Source organism: Chelonoidis abingdonii, chromosome 15 (assembly GCF_003597395.2).
Source record: "Chelonoidis abingdonii isolate Lonesome George chromosome 15, CheloAbing_2.0, whole genome shotgun sequence".
Classification (NCBI taxonomy): domain Eukaryota; kingdom Metazoa; phylum Chordata; order Testudines; family Testudinidae; genus Chelonoidis; species Chelonoidis abingdonii.
Window position 1 is genome coordinate 20,954,658 of NC_133783.1, and position 18,341 is coordinate 20,972,998.

Sequence of the window (18,341 nt, forward strand, 5' to 3'; positions counted from 1 at the left end):
ATCTTTTCCAATTTAACTAACAGTTCCCCATGCGGAACCGTGTCAAACGCCTTACTGAAATCGAGGTAAATTAGATCTACCGCATTTCCTTTGTCTAAGTAATCCGTCACCTTCTCAAAGAGACATGATAGAGGTATGGAAAATAATGAACATTACAGGCAAAGCCAAACGTTTTCCTATTTGCCCTCTCCTATCATCTCCTAAAGCCATTTCACAGATTGAGAAATAGAGCCTCAGAGGTAGTAAGTGACATGCCCAAGGTCACAAAGCAAGTCTGCGCTAGCAGCAAGATTAATGCAGTTCTTATGGCTCCCACTCCCATGCCTAATTCACAAGACCACACTTTTTTGCCAACTGTCTCACCCATATAGTGGGGATTTCACCTCACCCAGAAGGAGTTCCTGAACTGACCTCACATCTGATGAAGTGGGCTGTAGCCCACAAAAGCTTATGCTCAAATAAATGTGTTAGTCTCTAAGATGCCACAAGTACTCCTGTTCTTTTTGAGGATACAGACTAACACGGCTGCTACCCTGAAACCTGACCTCAGACAGATGCTAATGATTCATTGCCTGCATCATATGGTAAGGAGTCTAGACAGCGTTATCTGGAAAGGCAAGAAGCAAGTAAATGCACATTAAATGTCTAATAGGTAACATGTCTGAGGCACTCTGGCCCAATCCCTTAGCCACAACACTGGTCAAATGGAAAGTATGTGGAAACAGAATATATGTCTATGCTCATGTTTGCACAGGGGCAACTGTAGAAGTTTCAACAGCCTCAGGGAATCCCACATCCAGTCAACACCTCTGGCTGGAAGAGCTCAGTGTCTAGCAGGAAAGCAACCACTATCAGGATGATAGTAGTGCTGTACACACCACTTCAACTGGTCCTCAGACCACTATGCCATCTATTCCTGCTCCTTGCCAACAGGGGAGAGGAATATAATCTAGACTCTCCCTTTCTGCTACCACAGTTAAACCTCTGCAGCATTCACCCTATGGCAATCTGGCTCCCCAAGGGTAAGGTTTGTCACCTTTGCCATACACCACATTCAGCTACTGATATGCATACTGAATCTGGAGAAATCTGACAGCAGCCTAGAGATGTGATGCCCCTAAGAGAACTAACTGGAAGGAAGACTGATCTCATAGATGGCTACCACTAAGTTCTGAAAAACAAATGTGAAGTGTGTGCACTACAGGAGCAACAAGACAGCAGGCACTCTTCCAGCAAACACTACAGTGGACACACACAAAGGCAGAGGCTGCAGACACAGTCCCATGCATCCATTGTTGCAGGGGCGGCTCTAGGTACCAGCAAAGCAAGCACCTGCTTGGGGCAGCCCATTTGCAGGGGCGGCAGAGATCTAGCATGGGAGCTGAGAACCAACAGGGGGCTCTGGGAACTGTAGTTCCTTGGTTAGCTCCTGCCTATAGAGCCAGCCCTGGAGCAGAGAAAGAACTACATTTCCCAGTATTCCCTTGGCCACTACCAACTGGAAAGGAAGGAGGGGGATCTCATGAGACAGCGTGCTGTGAGTGGAAGGGATACCATATTTTAACATTCAAAAAACAGGACACTCCACGGGAGAGAAACCCGACCCTGCCACCATCCACTCCCTCCGACTGCCCCCCCCACAGAAACCCCAACCCATCCAACCCCGCCCCACTCCCTGTCCCCTGATCACCCCCTCCCGGGACCTCAGCCCCTATCTAAGCGCTGCTGGTCCTTGTCCCCTGATTGCCCCCTCCCAGGACCCCTTCCCCTAACCGACCCCCAGGACCCCCCCCCCCATCTAAGAGCCACTCTCCTTGCCCCCTGATTGCCCCTCCCAGGACCCTGCCCCTATCTGTCCCCGGACAAACCCCTGGGACTCCCATGCCTATCAACCGCAGCTGTCCCCTGACTGCCCCCCCGAACCCCTGACCCATCTAACCCCCTCCCTGCCCCTACTGCCCCCCATCCAACCCCCCCCGCTCCGTCCCTTGACTGCCCCCTGGAACCCCATACCCCTCTCCACCCCCCAGCCCCCTTTCCGTGCCACTCAGACCAGTGTGTCTGGCTACACGCAGCTGCACACATGCTGCGTGCTTCCCCCATGGAGCCCACAGCCCCGCCCCACACACACACAGCACCTGCTTCAGATTTGACACCTCAAAATTCAGGAGTGCTCAAGCTCAGTTTGGACATCTGTTACTTCATTTCTCCCAAATCAAATATACTGAATCCACTGTAACTTGCTGTAGAAAAAGTAGAATAAAATTGAGCAAGAAATGCTTCCCAGTGGTTATTAGGACTGGGATTGCTATTTTCAACAGCCAGTGCCTTTTGTTTGTTTGTTTGTTTAAAGGAAATAGTGAATATTGCATTGGCAAATTCACCATAGAAAGAAAGAGTGGAACAAAACAATAATAAAGGCACCTCAACTTTTCCTTATTTATGGAGGACAGTCGTATATATGCATCCAGATATCCTCCAATCACACGAGCTAAAATTGTTCCTCTTTACTGCAGCTCTGTAACCATATGGGAACCAATCCTGTCTGTGTTTTGTGAACATCCAAATTCCTGCTGAATGACCCACCCAGAGCAAGTTACCATGACTCAGGACTGTGCGGAAAGAAGGTGCAGGTGGGGAGGGAGAGAGCTCAAGGCTGGATGGTGCAGGAGATGTTGGGGGGGGGCACTGGGTGGGAGGGAAAGGGGAAGCCCAGGGCTGGGGCGGCAGGGGATGCGGGTGGGGGCTGAGAGCCCAGAGTGGGCGGTAGGAGATGGGGGGGGGCACTGGTGGGGGGAAGGGGGGGCAAGCCCAGGGCTGGGGTGGCAGGGGGTGTGGGTGGATGGGGAGAGCCCAGGGCTGGAATAGGGGGGTAGTCAAAATTGTTTTTGCTTGGGGCGGCAAAAAACCTAGAGCCGGCCCTGATTGTTGAGACCACCTGCCAGTACAGCTTGCTACCTGCAGGGCACCCAAAGCTTTCAGTCCTCACCCATTCACACTGTACAAGTGGGAAGCTACCATAATGAAATATTGATGACATTTCATCATCCCTGTTGAACCTAGGCCCTGTACTTCTGCTGCTTGTATCCATCTTTTAACTGAGATGCCGCATAACCAGTGAGAGTGTGCCATCACTAAACAACTGAAAAAAAAGTTCCCCATGGTCACTCTGAGTAAGTCAACTGGGAGTTTTGTATTTCCAAGCGATCATACCACCAGATGTAACAATTGAGGGAAGGTGCCAACTCTCAAGGCAACTTCAGTATCATAGTATAAAAAACCCAAGAGGAATATCACAGTCCCCTGCAAGCATGTAGGAGTCATGATATGATCCTGGAAATCAAGTCATTGCATGTCATGAGCACAATCATGGCATTACGTCATTGAACAGGTAAGCTTCCCATTCTTGTATGCAGCAGGGCACCACAGAGACCTCTGTGTTCCATCCACAGTGCACATAATGAAGGAATGTTTGCAACTGCATAAATCTTTGCATCATTTTGGTGTTGTGTGTAACCGTGCATGGAGAACACGATGCCTTGTGTAGCCCTGCATGGAATTGAGGAAATCCTGGGGGTATACAGAGGCTGTGGCTGACTGATGTGGGTAGTCCCAGTGTCCTCTGAAAGCACTCAAAGCCTAGGAGGCCAAATGCAGCGAGTGACTGGTTCAGTGAAGGAGCATGGCTCCCCTCCTACTTCCAATCCCCCTTCAGCTCATCACAGAGCCTGTACCACTGGATGATTTAAGCCTCAGCGAGGGCAAAGAATATTAGCTGCACAAGGGAAGCTCTTCTTTGGAGACTGTGCCTTCCTTGCCTCCTTTATCTCAGTTACTTCATTATGTAAAAACCCAGCATGTTCAGGTACTGCACTGAAGTCTCATTTTGATACCTCCATCCATTACCATCCTCTGTAGAATCCCCCATACACCTGCATCCTGCATATGAACCCTGAACCTTCCCATCTCCTCCCTCTGCCTCACCAGTACTCTATCCTAAACCGCTGACCCTCCTTTACGCTCCTTTTCCTCTTCCCATCAGCCCTGGCCAAATCCTGTCTGCATCTCTCACTTTCCCATTCTCAGATGTTTATGTTGGGAGTTTATCGCTTGTTTGGTGTACTTAATCAGTTCTAATCTTATCCTCAAAGAACAGCAGGTTCATTTAATCAGTGCCTCCAAAAATGATGAGCACATCTTATTAGCCTTATCTACTTTTAATTGGACAATGATCACACACTACTGTACAATTTACAACAAACTACAATTGCCAACCCTCTTGATTCCTGCTTTCCTCGTTGCCAAACACCGCTTCATAAAAGGCATACTTTGCCTCTTCATGAATCCAAAGAGAGTAATGTGAAGGTATTTGTCAAGCACAGTTCTGAACAGGTAGGTGTGTGTGTTTAAAAAACAAGCAAGTGTTGATAGATACAGCAACTGTATCTCTGGATACAAAACTTCTAAATCCAGAATCCTACATTATGGGATTTGTACAGTAAGAAATGAGGGTAATGCAGTGGGAGGGGATCATTGAGCCTTTTCAGAAGTTGAAGTAACCCGTAGCCTGTGGACTTATCAGCCTTACAGAAAATAAAAACATTTTTACTAAAAACTCGTTCTAATCAAATGCTTCAACAAAAAAAGACCACCTCTTACATAGAGAACACTGAATGTGAAAGATGGGAAACCCGTGATGGCACAGGGGAATTTTTACTGTTATTTCAGTGAGGAAAATCCAATAACGCTTGATTCCCTATGCCGACGTAGTCCTGGAAATATTTGTAACTGTCTTCATTTGTCTTTCTTCCCCTTGCTTGTGGGCCTCACAAATCATTTACTCCATGTGCTGCCTTCCTACCTCTATTGCCAAATGTCCACAGAAAATGGTGGCAGCTACTGCGTGTCCCAGCTGTTTTTAATGAGCCTGAAAAATTGCAAGGACTTCTCTTCTTGTCCTTCCTAAACTGCTCCAATTCCAAACCAGCTCTATGGGGGTTACACAAAACAATATAAGGTACTTGATTCACCCTTTGGCTATGCCAGCTTCCGTTAGTGTAAACCAGGTTGCTGGGCCCCTGGTGATGGAACATCCTCCCTGAGGGGTGTTGCAGCCATGCAAGGTAACCACGTATCTTGCTCCACTGAGAACCTGCAGTGAACCAGCACTGCCCCAAAGTGGCCTTGGATGACCCAGGCAGGAAGTGAAAATCCACTGGCTGAAGCATCAGGGAGGGCAGAGTGGGGCTCGATCTGTCTTTTCCCAGAGCTGAATGTGTTCTGGAATGTATCTATTCCTGTTGGCTCCGGGACATGATGGCGGCTATGGTTTACATTCCCTAATGTCACTGAGGGTGACTAGACCCCATTATCTTTTATGGCAGCATTTACATTATCCAGAAAAAAAAAAAGCACAAAAGAGCATATTCTATGGCAGTTTGATCACCTTCACTCTCAATTTAGAAGTGATGGATTTGGTTCAGAGAAAGAATCAAAACAATAGAGACAGTTTGAATAAAAAAAAAAGTTCTTCACCAGCTCTACTCCTAAAACATTTTAAAATGTGACTATCTTTGTCTACACTAGGTGCTAAGTCAGGTTTAACAAGGTGCTACGTCAGGTGTAACTAAGTCAGGTGCTAGCACATTTGCTGTTACCCTTCATTATCCTAATGTAGACAAAGCCTAGAAAAAAAAGCTCTCAAAAAGAGTAGATGCATAGCTGTTAAGGCACAGTTCATGACTAACGAGACATACTGTCCTCCACAGCTTCAGTGGAATAACAATCTCTGTCAAAAACAGAAGTCCTGAAATCCCTGAGAAAGTCACAAAAAAAAAAGACAAACTTCAGGACATCTTAGGAGACACCTTCCTACCAGACAAAGAAAAGTGACAAACATCTGAGCACCAATACCCAATTGGTGTGTGGCCCTCAAGATTTCTGCTACTTGCAGTCTCCTCTTGCTTGGATCTGTTGTTCCCAGTGGACCAGAATGGAAGATTGATTGACAAAATACAGTGAATAACTTACAATCTAGTATGAATAACCAAGGCCAACAGGGAGGGGGGGAGCCGGTACAAATTACTGGGGCCCGGCTTCCCCAGCTTCGTCAGCCCTGTTTAGAGGGTCCACCCTTGCTGGGGGTCCCGAAAAATTTTTTTCACTGGGGCCCAAATCTGCTCTTGGCAGCCCTGTGAATAACATCAACATTCAGGAGCAACCTTGAGGAATACTAATGTATAAATAATATAAAATTAAATTCACAATGAATTTATCAAATTTTCAGTTATTCTACTTATATGAAGACACTGCTGTACTTCAGCTGCCCCAAAATTGCAATAATCACTCTAACATTATGTCATTGTTATTACAAAAGGGAATTTATACATAAAAGTGAACAAAACCAGGGTGTAGAACAAGAGTCAACCAGAAAGTTTGGGTCTGATTATTTTCTCACTGTTTTGTAAGTCGGGAGGTAACTCCATTGACATCAGTTACACCATAACCAGTGCCAATAAGATGTGAAGCAGGCCAATCATGTACAAATTCTCAGATGCTTTCATAGCTAAGATATAGTCAGAACTTCAGTTAAAGCCTCCTGATTTTCAAAGTGTATAATTTGGCTGTAAAAATGTTATGCTGTGCTGAAACTTGGTATATAAGGTCTTGTGCTGGAAGTGATTTTGGTTGCACAATTTAAACAAAATCTGTTCAGCTGTCTGAAGACACAGAAATGCAAGTGAAGAAAAAGTGGTTACCAGATACTGGCACTTTTTCTGCTTGTATAATTCAAAAAAGATTCAGTTAAGAAAATTGAACTTGACAAGCAATTAACGTCATGTTCCACACTTGCTCTGTTCAGCAATGTCTCATCACTATTTTCTACTTTATAAAGTAAAAATAACAAACTGTATCAGGGTGGCAGGGCTCTTTTGTTTGCTCACCCTATTGGCAATCATTAGAATCATGAAAAAAGCTACTGAAATTCTGCTTACTTTTGGTGGCTGAGTCTACTCCTTAACTCAGCCAGAGAGATGGGAGTGGTCCCTAAGCAGGAGGACAGAGCAGATCCTGGAGGAAAATCCTTGGGATAGCAAGCTCAGGGAGAAAGCTCTGGTTGGGGTTTATGTGGTATTACTGGTTTTTGTTTTTAGTTACTGATAAAGCCATGCCTAGTAAGGGGGCATGTTAGAAAACTATGCTCTCTTTAGAACCACAATGTGAAATGCTCTCTTTAGAACCACAATGTGAAATGTTAGAAAGTTCCCAGTGCACTGATCACATTTCAAAATGTATGTTTCAGAAGGAATTTTGTTACGTGAAGCTGTATGCTTTCATCTGATTGTAAATCACAAGGGGCCTCACTGTGACACAAACTACAGCCTGTAGTAAGGCACGAAGTGCAGAGCCACAGTACCCCAGTGGATCACTGAAAGTATTCTGCCTCAAAGAGCTCAGAGCTCCCCAGTTGCACTGGGGGGAATGCAATCAGCACCACCCCTTTAAAGGATGTGGTATACTCTTTTGCTCTGGCTAACTCTTGCAGCGGACTGAGCCATTGTTCCACCTACTCTCTACCATCTTTCGGACACATTCTTCCTTGAGGGGGAGAATCTCAGTAGCAGCTCCTGTGCTATAATTCTGTCATACCCTGGTACCAAGCATGCAATGAGGAAGAGGAAGGCTCCACTCCAACAGGTCACATGGTGGGAGGAGGCTCCTTAATCCCACGCTGTGGGGAAGGGGAGGGATGGAGGATTCTTGGTCTCACACATAAGAGTTGGCCACAAATGTATTTATATCTTTATTTTTATGTTCTTTAGATTGTACAAAAGTAAAAATCTATTCCTGGGTTTTTTAAATTAATTTATATGCTTTAAAAGTTCTTTAATTACAGTAAATGAATATTAAAAACCGTCCTAAGCATATCTTTACTTAATATGACAAAATCAGTGGGGCCAGATTCCATGTCAAATTTATTTGTCTTGTCTGCTCACAGGACTACGTTTTTAACGAAATTCTAGCTGGTGTTTAAAAGAGTTAATACTGTGATAGCATGTTATGAAATAAAATAAACCTGATACTTTTATCCCCAACCTCCTTTTCACTGTGATTTTTTAAAAAAAGGCAAAATGATAGCCTACAAATATTTGTCATGATATAATTACTCTATCCTTGTTAAAATGCTGGATTACAGGCACAGTAAGTAGTTGACGCTGCATTAAAAAGTAGTGAGTTATTGTGAAAACCGTGCATGTGTGTTTTAAAAATCTTTGACAGAATCAAAAGAGACAGAGGATATGAAATATTCTGAAATTTAGCTTAGTTCACACTGCAGCTGACCACTCCACTCCCATTAGTTACCCAGAACAATCACATTTCCCAGCTGAGTTTACTCATTTGCAAGATAAAAGAAAGACATTTCTGCACATGCCCATAATATTCTTCACCACTGGGGGCAGCTATACATAAGACGGCATTCACTGAAACCAAAGCAACAGTCGGAGAAGCTTTCAGAATGACAGTATGCAGAAGTGAACAGAGCTTGTTCACTGTATGGTGTTATTCTGTTATTCTGTGCTCCAAAGCAGCTTCAGAGCTGGATCGGGTGCTAACTGCAATAACTGCTGTACTATGGAATACAGATATGTGAATTCAGATAGCTAATTGTTGCTTGGAGGAATCTATCATGCTTTCACATAAAGAGAGATTTTAAAAGCCAGGTTTCTAACTGTAAAGATGCAAAACTGTAATATCCATGAAGATCCTATTACCTAGGAAGAATCTGACATTTTGCTGTGAATGGTGTATGGGGATTTATTTATTCTTGGAGTGTTCTGCGTGGCTGGCAAAGAATAATGTTCCAAAATCAGTCCATCTCCCAAGGGGTCCAATTTTTCTTCCTGGGTGTCAGCAAGCCCTGACTCACAACAGTGCAGCTGACAGGGACTGTCATGCTTGTGGCACCCTAAGCAAAAACAAAAGACCTAAGGACGACCTTTGAACAACACAAAGGATGGGTATGTTTTTCATTTTTTTTAAATATACAGCTTGTAGCTTCTGCATAGATCCTGTTTTAATTGTTCTGTTGACTTATCTTGATATGATTTAGGATCATAGTTAAAATGTCCATTGATTACATTTATTTAAACTATTTTACAATATTTATAAAGACATTTTTAAAATCTGAGTAAAAGAAAATAATGTGCAAAGTAGCTGTCAAGCTAGAAATTTTTTAAATGATTTTTAAAAGAAAGATTCTTAGCATGATTTTTAAAATGACTGATCTTTTGGGGGGATAACTTTTCTAAGTTGTTTTTATTTCCAGGTTTCAATGTAATTAGGCTACTGAGCGGATCAGCTGTAGCCCTGGTAATAGCCCCTACTGTATTACTGACAATGCTTTCTTCTGCTGAACGAGGATGCCCTAAAAGCTGTAGGTGTGAAGGAAAAATGGTATATTGTGAATCTCAGAAATTACAGGAGATACCCTTGACTATATCTGCTGGTTGTTTAGGTTTGTCTCTTCGCTATAACAGCCTCCAAAAACTAAAACATAATCAATTTAAAGGTCTAAATCAGCTCACCTGGCTGTATTTAGACCATAACCACATCAGCAATATTGATGAAAATGCTTTCAATGGAATACGCAGACTAAAAGAGTTGATCCTGAGTTCCAACAGAATCGCCTATTTTCTTAATAATACCTTCAGACCTGTGACAAATCTCCGTAACTTGGATCTGTCATACAATCAGCTGCAGTCTCTGGGATCTGAACAGTTCAGGGGCTTAAGGAAGCTGCTGAGTTTACATTTGCGATCCAATTCCCTAAGAACCATCCCTGTTCGAATATTCCAAGATTGTAGGAACCTTGAACTTCTGGACTTGGGTTACAATCGCATCCGAAGTTTAGCAAGGAATGTCTTTGCAGGCATGATCAGGTTGAAGGAGCTTCACCTGGAGCACAATCAGTTTTCTAAGCTCAACCTGGCACTTTTTCCAAGACTAGTCAGCCTTCAAAACCTTTATTTACAGTGGAATAAAATCAGTGTGATAGGACAAACTATGTCCTGGACCTGGAGCTCATTACAAAGGCTTGATTTATCTGGCAATGAAATAGAAGCTTTCAGTGGACCTAGTGTTTTTCAGTGTGTGCCCAATTTACAGCGCCTCAACCTGGATTCAAACAAGCTCACATTTATTGGTCAAGAAATTTTGGATTCTTGGATATCCCTCAATGATATCAGCCTTGCTGGGAATATATGGGAATGCAGCAGAAATATTTGCTCTCTGGTAAACTGGCTAAAAAGTTTTAAAGGGCTGAGAGAAAATACAATTATCTGTGCCAGCCCCAAAGAGCTGCAAGGGGTGAATGTTATTGATGCGGTGAAAAACTACAGCATCTGTGGCAAAAGTACTACAGAGAGGTTTGAATTAGCAAGAGCTCCCCCAAAGCCAACATTTAAACCAAAACTCACCAGGCCTAAACACGACAGCAAGCCCCCTCTGCCCCCAACTATCGGAGCCACCGAATCCAGCTCAGAACTCGAGCACGACACAGAACACATCTCCTTTCATAAAATCATAGCAGGGAGTGTGGCCCTTTTTTTGTCCGTGCTTGTGATCCTGCTAGTAATCTATGTGTCATGGAAGCGTTACCCAGCCAGTATGAAGCAGCTGCAGCAACACTCTCTCATGCGAAGGCACAGGAAAAAAAAAAGACAGTCACTGAAGCAAATGACTCCAACCACACAGGAATTTTATGTAGATTATAAACCTACCAACACTGAAACCAGTGAGATGTTGCTGAATGGAACAGGATCCTGCACGTATAACAAATCAGGCTCCAGGGAATGTGAGGTATGAACCATTGTGATAAAAAAGCTTTTAAAAGCTGGGAAATAGTGGTGCTTTGTTGAACTCTAGTGACTATAAAGGGAACATGGTTTTTTTTCACTCTTTTGGCACAGCACTTCCATGTCACTTTTTTGGTACATTCATAATACTGGTCATTTTACTCTCATACATAATCAACTCATTGAAATTTAAATACTATAAATAATGTGAAGCTTCAGCTCTGATTTAATACAATACCTATTGTACAGACCATCTAGGGATTTCATTAAAATCTCTCGTTTTCAAATAGAAAACTTCTTTCATAACTAATCCACCACATCTGCAGTGAGTGTGCCTCTGTTTGGGCAGAAAAATGACAACAATGCAAAGAAAAATGTTTTGAAGTTCATTTTATGAATCAAAGACGCATTGAATGAGCCAGGTACTATAGCTTCATATAAATTCTAGGAGTTGCTTGAGCTTAGAGATGGTGCAGGAACAGCCCTGAAAGAATGTCTGATTTTTTGTGCAATATAAGGTATGATCAAATAAGCCAGTGCTAAGTAAAAGTGTCAGGAGATCAGTGTGTGTCACAGAAAACTAAGGGGAGAGAAAAATACAGGCTTAATAAAGAAAACAGAAAAAATGTAGAATGCAGTTTACTATACTGTATGAAAATACAGAGTTTCTAGAGCTGATAACTACTAATTGAAACCTGTTCATGTGGCTTCATACAAAAGGTGCCAGTGTTTATCCCTTCTTACATCCAGTTGGCTTTCAGAAAGTAGTCAAAAGGCATTCATTAGACCAGGCGCAAAAATTCCTTATTGATGTAATTAGAGGAACACAAATGTGCAGTAGCAAATGCAAGACCACTTCCTGCACACATTTGTTTGGGTGCTCATTAGAAATTCTCTTTTCAAAACTGTCAAAAACATTTATGTGGTTAAGCAAAACCATTAAATCTGTCATTTTCTTCATTTTTTTATTTGTGGTCTGTGCTCATTAGAGTATCTAGATGTGCTTTGCACACCACCTATGTCATAGCTAAAGAAGCTTCAAGTATTTAGAAAGCCAGTCAGGGTACATTTTAGAAACACCACAGCAACTGGAAAGAGCTTCCAGTGAAAACTGGTTATTCTCTAATCAAAGGAAGAATGCATCCAAATGATCTTTAAAAAAATGACAAATGATTTTTTATCATAACCCTGCTGACATTACAAGAATTCATAGATATTCATTTTTAATGTGAAGTCATTCATCAGTGTGTTACTGGACAAACCCAGATGGCTATTTGTAATCCGGATCACTGTCCCTCTCCCTCAAAGTCATTGTATTTGCAAAATATACCATCACCCATATATTAAAATAAGTTATAACCGTCACATATTAGACAAAGGATCTTTTAAACTCTCTCTCTCATTTTTCAAATAGAACAGCATCATTAAAGAAGCTAATCAGTAATTTCATTATCTCTATTTTGTAACTTGATTTGGCTTAGTAAATTGCACGTCTTTGACCACTTGGGAGGTAATGTTTCTGCAGCGCAGTTTCACTGCAGCAGATTAGAAAAAGCAAAATCTTTTAACAGAGTGTTCTTGTTGATTCTTTGCTTACTGGGGAAAAATAATCAAAACAAATCACCTTGAACTATGCTAGATACCATGAAGCAAGGTCAGAACACATCATTTAAACAGCACTAATGCACTTAAGCTCTTTTTAGTGTAATAAAACTATTTTCTTTTTAAAGGTCTATAAAGAGAAAATAATAGAGAGTGGATGATTCATAATATACTGAACCATGTACCATGTAATTCTGGTACCTTATGTTTACTGAGTGCAAAGATTCTTACGTTCCAGCATGATTAATAATGCAGGTGCTTGGTGTACTTTAAACTGTACTGCTGAACATAATGTAATTTTCCCAAGTTGTAGTTTTGAAATTTATATAAAATGTCAGTAAAATGAACACATCTAAATCCATTAAAGAGCTACATTCTCTACAACCAAACCTTGCCTATGACTGAACTGAAGGATTAGGGTTTGCCAGAAATACAAGATTAAAACGCATCACTGTACTTTTTGGCTTCATCAGTGCCTGAAATGGTGACTAACACTATATGCATCCAAAGAGAAAAATTACATTTACCAAAAAATGAAAGGATAAAGGAAGCTATTTGGGGATGATTCCTATACTTAGAAAAATCTATTTTATAGAAATAATCCAGGATCATTTCTACATAAAAATATTCAGTGCATGTTTTAGGTAACTGTTTTCTATTTAGTATTTTCTTCCTGTATGGTCAGAATGAGGCATTAAAAAACACTTGACACATTTTAAAGTCAACCTTAAAAAATATTTTTAACTCATTCAACATCATATTTCACTGGGGACACAATCTACAATCTCTTCCAGAAGAAAATACATGTAGAAACAAAGTGCATTTTTTAAAATCTAAGTGTGTGTCGGTGTGAAAGAAATACAGGCACAAAACTGAGACCAACTATGGAGTTTCTTTAAATACCAGCCACTACTATTACTAAACTAAATTCTTCAGCATAGATGGTTAAGACAATAATGAAAATTCAACATGGTTATATTATAGACATGATTAGAAGGGCAATTTATTCAATTATTATATGAAAGATGCCAAATAGTTTATATTTATATTTTCACATATTTTCAGTGATAAACACAGATGGATGGGTAATTATCACTACAGTTATTTGATAAAGAAACTGCTGGCTCACTGTGCAGTACATAAAGGCCTGTGCCAACAATCCCCAACTGAATGGCTAAGAGGTCTGAGTTGAATAATGGTTATTAAATCCAGTTGTGGTGACAACGGGTTATCAAATGGTTTAATCTAGCCTCAAACTATGTTATCTATAGATTAAAAATACCATGTTTGAATTTAGGTAAAGTCCTAGGTTGACCAAACCATGTTACCATTTAGCTGCACAATTTAACAACTGTGTTAACACCACCTGTTTTGGCTGTCTATACAGCACAGTCCTGGTGTCGCAAATCCTAACCGTTTTGATTTCCAATCCTACAGGGTAAATTCCACTGAACTACAGTAAGTTCTGGTTAAAAACACACTCCTTTCATGAAAAACAGGTGGAGGTTTTTTAAGATTGCAGAATGATATGACCCTTCTCATTCTTCCTCAAATATGAGCAAATAACTCTACTCCTGGCCCAGATTTTGCCTCTCTTAGGGCACCTTTGTGCCACTCTGTCATAAAGCTACCCTCAACTGCACCACTGGAGGATTTCTCTTATATAGAGAGGAATCAAGAGGTGTTGTACAGCAGCCATAGTCCCTTTTATGCCACCCCACCAGATTGCCAGTGTATGGGCCTGGCTGGAGGAAGTGGGTATGGATAGAATTCCTTTATGTGCCAGTGATCTCCAGGTACCCTTAATTTACACCTTGGACTTGAGTAGTGTCAGGACACTCCAGAAATAGGGGAGCACCAAGATGGCTTGAAGCCAGTGATGCCTTCTCCCATTCCTCCTCCAAAGAGTGCTCCTTGGCCACAGATCAGGACAAGAGGCCCTTCATTCCAGATATAATGTGCTATATCCCTGGGTATGTCTACACTTAAAATACTACGGTGGCTCAGCTGCACTACTTCAATATAGACACTACTTATGCCAACAAGAGAGATTCTCTTGTCAGCATAGGAACCTCCGCCTCCCCAACACTTCCATTGACCTAGCACTGTCTACATGAGGAGTTAGGTCGGTATAATTGTTTCTAGGAGTGTGGATTTTTCACACACCCTGAGTCATAGCTATACGAAGTAATTTCCTAGTGTAGGCCAGGCCCCTGTCTACTGTTTTTTTGTTCCCTTTTGTTTTTCAGTGGATTTGTATTTTATATTTTTTTAAAGTGATATGAACAGAAACAAGCACAAAATCAGCACCCCAGAAACCCTAAATAGAGCTAGTGAATAACTGATTTTTCAGTTCAGCCAGCAAACTGAAAAATCAGGAGAAAATATTTGGTTCAGTTCCAAAAATGTTTAGAATTTTCTCACAAATTTGAAAAGTCTATTTCAGGCCAGGAAAGTGTCACAGATAGAAAGTGGGAACATATCTCCCCTTTTATAACCTTTAGCCCAGTGGTTAGACACTTGCCAGGGATGTGAAACACCCAAGTTTGAATCCCTAGTCTGGAGCAAGACTTGAATTTAGATTCAAATCTTTTCTTTGCTGGATTCAAAGATCTGAATCCACATCTCCTATCTCCTAGATAAGTGACTGACTGACTGACTCTACAGACTGATGATAATCTCTCTCTCTCTCTGGCACACTGAACATTTAAGTATTTTTTTCCATTGTGGAACAGCTTCAACAGGAGAGACTGAGGAGAATAGCCTGGTAGTTAGGATGCTCACCTAGTAAAGAGGAGATCTGAGTTCAAGTCCCAGCTCCACTGAATATTTAAGTATTTATACCAAGAAGTGGGACAGTTTCCAAAATAGAGACTGAGAGCAACTCGTCCCAGCACAGCTTTTCACCTGGTGGTAGGTCACCTACCTAGGTGGGAGGAGCTCTGAGTTTAAGTGCCTGCTCCAGAGCAAGAATTCTAACCTTGGTCTCCCACAACCCAGGCAAGGGCTCTAAACATTGGGCTAACGGTCATAAAAGAAAGGGAGAGGCAGACACAGTTTCCTAGCTCTGTAACCCAGTGAAGTCCGATATAAAAATATAATTTTTATAAATGTACTGTATAACTTTCCTGAAAAGGTAATTGGATATTTTGACATAGTTTACTACATTCTAATGGTTTGCAGAATAGTCAGCCACCCAACTCTAGATAAATATTCTTTCAGCTGAATTTGCGTGGAACCATAGTGACATCCAGTGGCAGATTAGATTAATCACAGGTGTGTCTCTATTTCAGTTCACACTCACGTTTTGGCTTTAACTTTGTCTTGTGCTATACATCATAGTAGTAGCATATAGTTCCCTTCCAACTCTAAGTATTCAACTGCACTGTAATCACAGTGCTAAGTATTCAACTGCACTGTAATCACATTTATTTCACATTTCTGCATATGGGTCTTAATCTAAATTAATTCAGTGAGTGAAAAAAGAAAGTGGCAGCAGTATAAAAATGCTGTCAAGAAATGTGCAGAGTTGTAATTGTTATCACATATCATTGCATTGCTAGCAGCTAATGAAAGGTTCATATAAGAAATGCAAGGTGCAGGCAAGAATTAAATAATTATTATATATTTATAAAGTGTCATTAACTAGCATCAAGATATCATAAAATAAGTTCAAAACAGTACATTCAACAGCAAGAAAGAAGAGAAATATTTTAAGTGCAATTTTTAAATATTGAAACACTTGATCAGATATCAAATGGAAGGGCATTCAACCAACTTGATGTCAAATTAGAAAAAACCCAGTACCTGGGAAAATGCACATGCTAAAGAAAGCACAAAAAGCCAACTATCTGACCAAGAGTGTAAAGCCCTTTTGTGAATTCACAAAAAAAACAAAAACAAAAACCACTAATTTAAAGGTATGAGAGCGCCAAGGTGCGTGAAGCAATACTTTTTTTGTCAGAGCTTCTTCTATCAAGAGAAGTTGGTCTAATAAAGGAAAGTATTAACTCACTCACCTTGTCTCTGAAATCCTGGGGCCAACATGTCTACAACACTATTAACCAAGGGATGTAAGACTTATTCACTACATTAATGCTTTGCTTGTCAATGGATATCGAGTAGCTTTGCAATCATTGACTATATAGCTTAACCAAACACTTACTAGCCCTAGCCAACACTGAACTGCAGCAATTGCTGGAGCAGAGAGCAGCAGTTGTTTAATAAAACTCATAGCAACTCTACCCAAAAAGTACAAGAAGTTTTTTAACAAGTGGGTGAAACAAGTGGCCTACTGAAGTCAATGAAAGCTTTGACATGGACTTCAGTGTGGCCCAATCTTTCAGCCAGTGTGTCGAAGTGAAACTGCAGGAAGAATTTAAGTAAACAGAATTATCTGAAGTTGAATTTAGCCAGGACACCAGAGTCACTACCTATACTGGAAAATACTACAAGCTCTTTAATGGCCAGATGGAGTCAATGGCTTTGATTTTCCATCTCATCTGAAAGATGGCAACTTTAGAGTACAGTGTCCCTTAATCTACTTGAATATTCATTTAACTCTGACTCAGGAACAACACAGAAAACTGTGATAATGAGTATGTACTCAGGCGTTTGTCTTAAGGTAACCCATTATGTTCATAATTTCATCCCTTGACTTTTCTCCCATCTCACCTTGCGAGATCTGATGTTATCACAGAACAAGATTATATGGGTAAAGATTTAAATTTTATCCTCATGCTGACCGGTAGGCCAGTCTAACTAGTGACATAACGGCATGACATGAGGGAAATAGGGTGCAGAAAAGTTTAGTCACATCACTATTCTGAATGGCTTATAAATAATATTTCAACTAACAGTGCAATTAGAAAACTTCACATCTTAGAAACTAGCACAACCTTGTTAAAGCAATGAGCATGCAGCAGTCACCATCATGAAGTCAGCATTTTCTAACAGTTATCATGCATTGTCTCTTGGCATATGGCAGCATTTCCTATATTTGTAATGGTTATAACTGTGGTATAGTCAATACCATGGTATGGCAATGGTTGGTAAATTTTTAATGCCTGCTAGTGTAGGTGCCACCATGTAATGCTAGTTGAAGAGGGGAGAGCTCATGAGTGGGACTGCGTGAGTCCTGTTGTCATAGTACATGGTTGTGGGTACATCTCCCATTTCCCCTGGTTACACGTATGTTAAAAGGGGGGCAAGATTAAGTAAAAAGTGCCTGGATTCTTACTCGGAGAAAGAAGATTTGTGCATTTCCAAAAAACATTAATATATTTAGATTTTTTTTAATGTTCTCATCTAGTGCTCTGGGCATGTATAAACCTTGATACTAATCTTTTACCCACTTTTACCTTACATCTGCCTTAAGTGTGGATAAGAGTTATTTTCTGGAGATGTTAGAGATATGTGCATGGAAATCTGGATGTGAATTGATCTGTGAGCAATTCAAACATTTTGCGTTGAAATATTTTGTTACCTCCTGCATAATGCTTTTTAGTACTTCTAGCATTAATGTCATGCTGCTAGTTATGATGAATCAATGAGAATATAATATTATCCCTGCTGTGCTGAGTTTCAGAGGTATTAATTCTGCTGTTAATGTCAAAGTGGCAGGCTGTCAGCTACCACGTATGGGTATGACAAGGATACTCAGTGAAAAGAGCTTTTGAAGTAGTTCTATGTCTCTTCCTTAACCACCTATGCCACAATTAATGCTGGGTAAATCTCCCACTGACGTTCAGTTGGAGTTGAGCATCTAACTGCTCTGTCTAAAACTCTTCCCAAAAAAGTTTGAATTTGGTTGGTGTTTAAGCTTCCTCCACAAGATGGGATTCTTTGCTCTGACAGTTGACGTAAGGCCCCTCTAAGCAAGGC

The 18,341-nt window shown here is 41.1% G+C and overlaps 2 protein-coding genes across 2 annotated transcripts in view; one reads left to right on the top strand and one right to left on the bottom strand.

Moving 5' to 3' along the window:
- Positions 1-18,341, bottom strand: part of CTNNA3 (catenin alpha 3) — a 927,714-nt gene that overhangs the window by 471,564 nt on the left and 437,809 nt on the right. The gene's annotated exons all lie outside the window — the stretch shown is intronic.
- LRRTM3 (leucine rich repeat transmembrane neuronal 3) overlaps positions 8,519-18,341 on the top strand; it is a 149,830-nt gene continuing 140,007 nt past the window's right edge. Inside the window, exons 1-2 of the mRNA XM_032795286.2 lie at positions 8,519-9,020; positions 9,329-10,860. Coding sequence (XP_032651177.1) covers positions 9,017-9,020; positions 9,329-10,860 — 1,536 coding nt within the window. The 5' untranslated portion in view covers positions 8,519-9,016. The remainder of the gene's footprint in view (positions 9,021-9,328; positions 10,861-18,341) is intronic.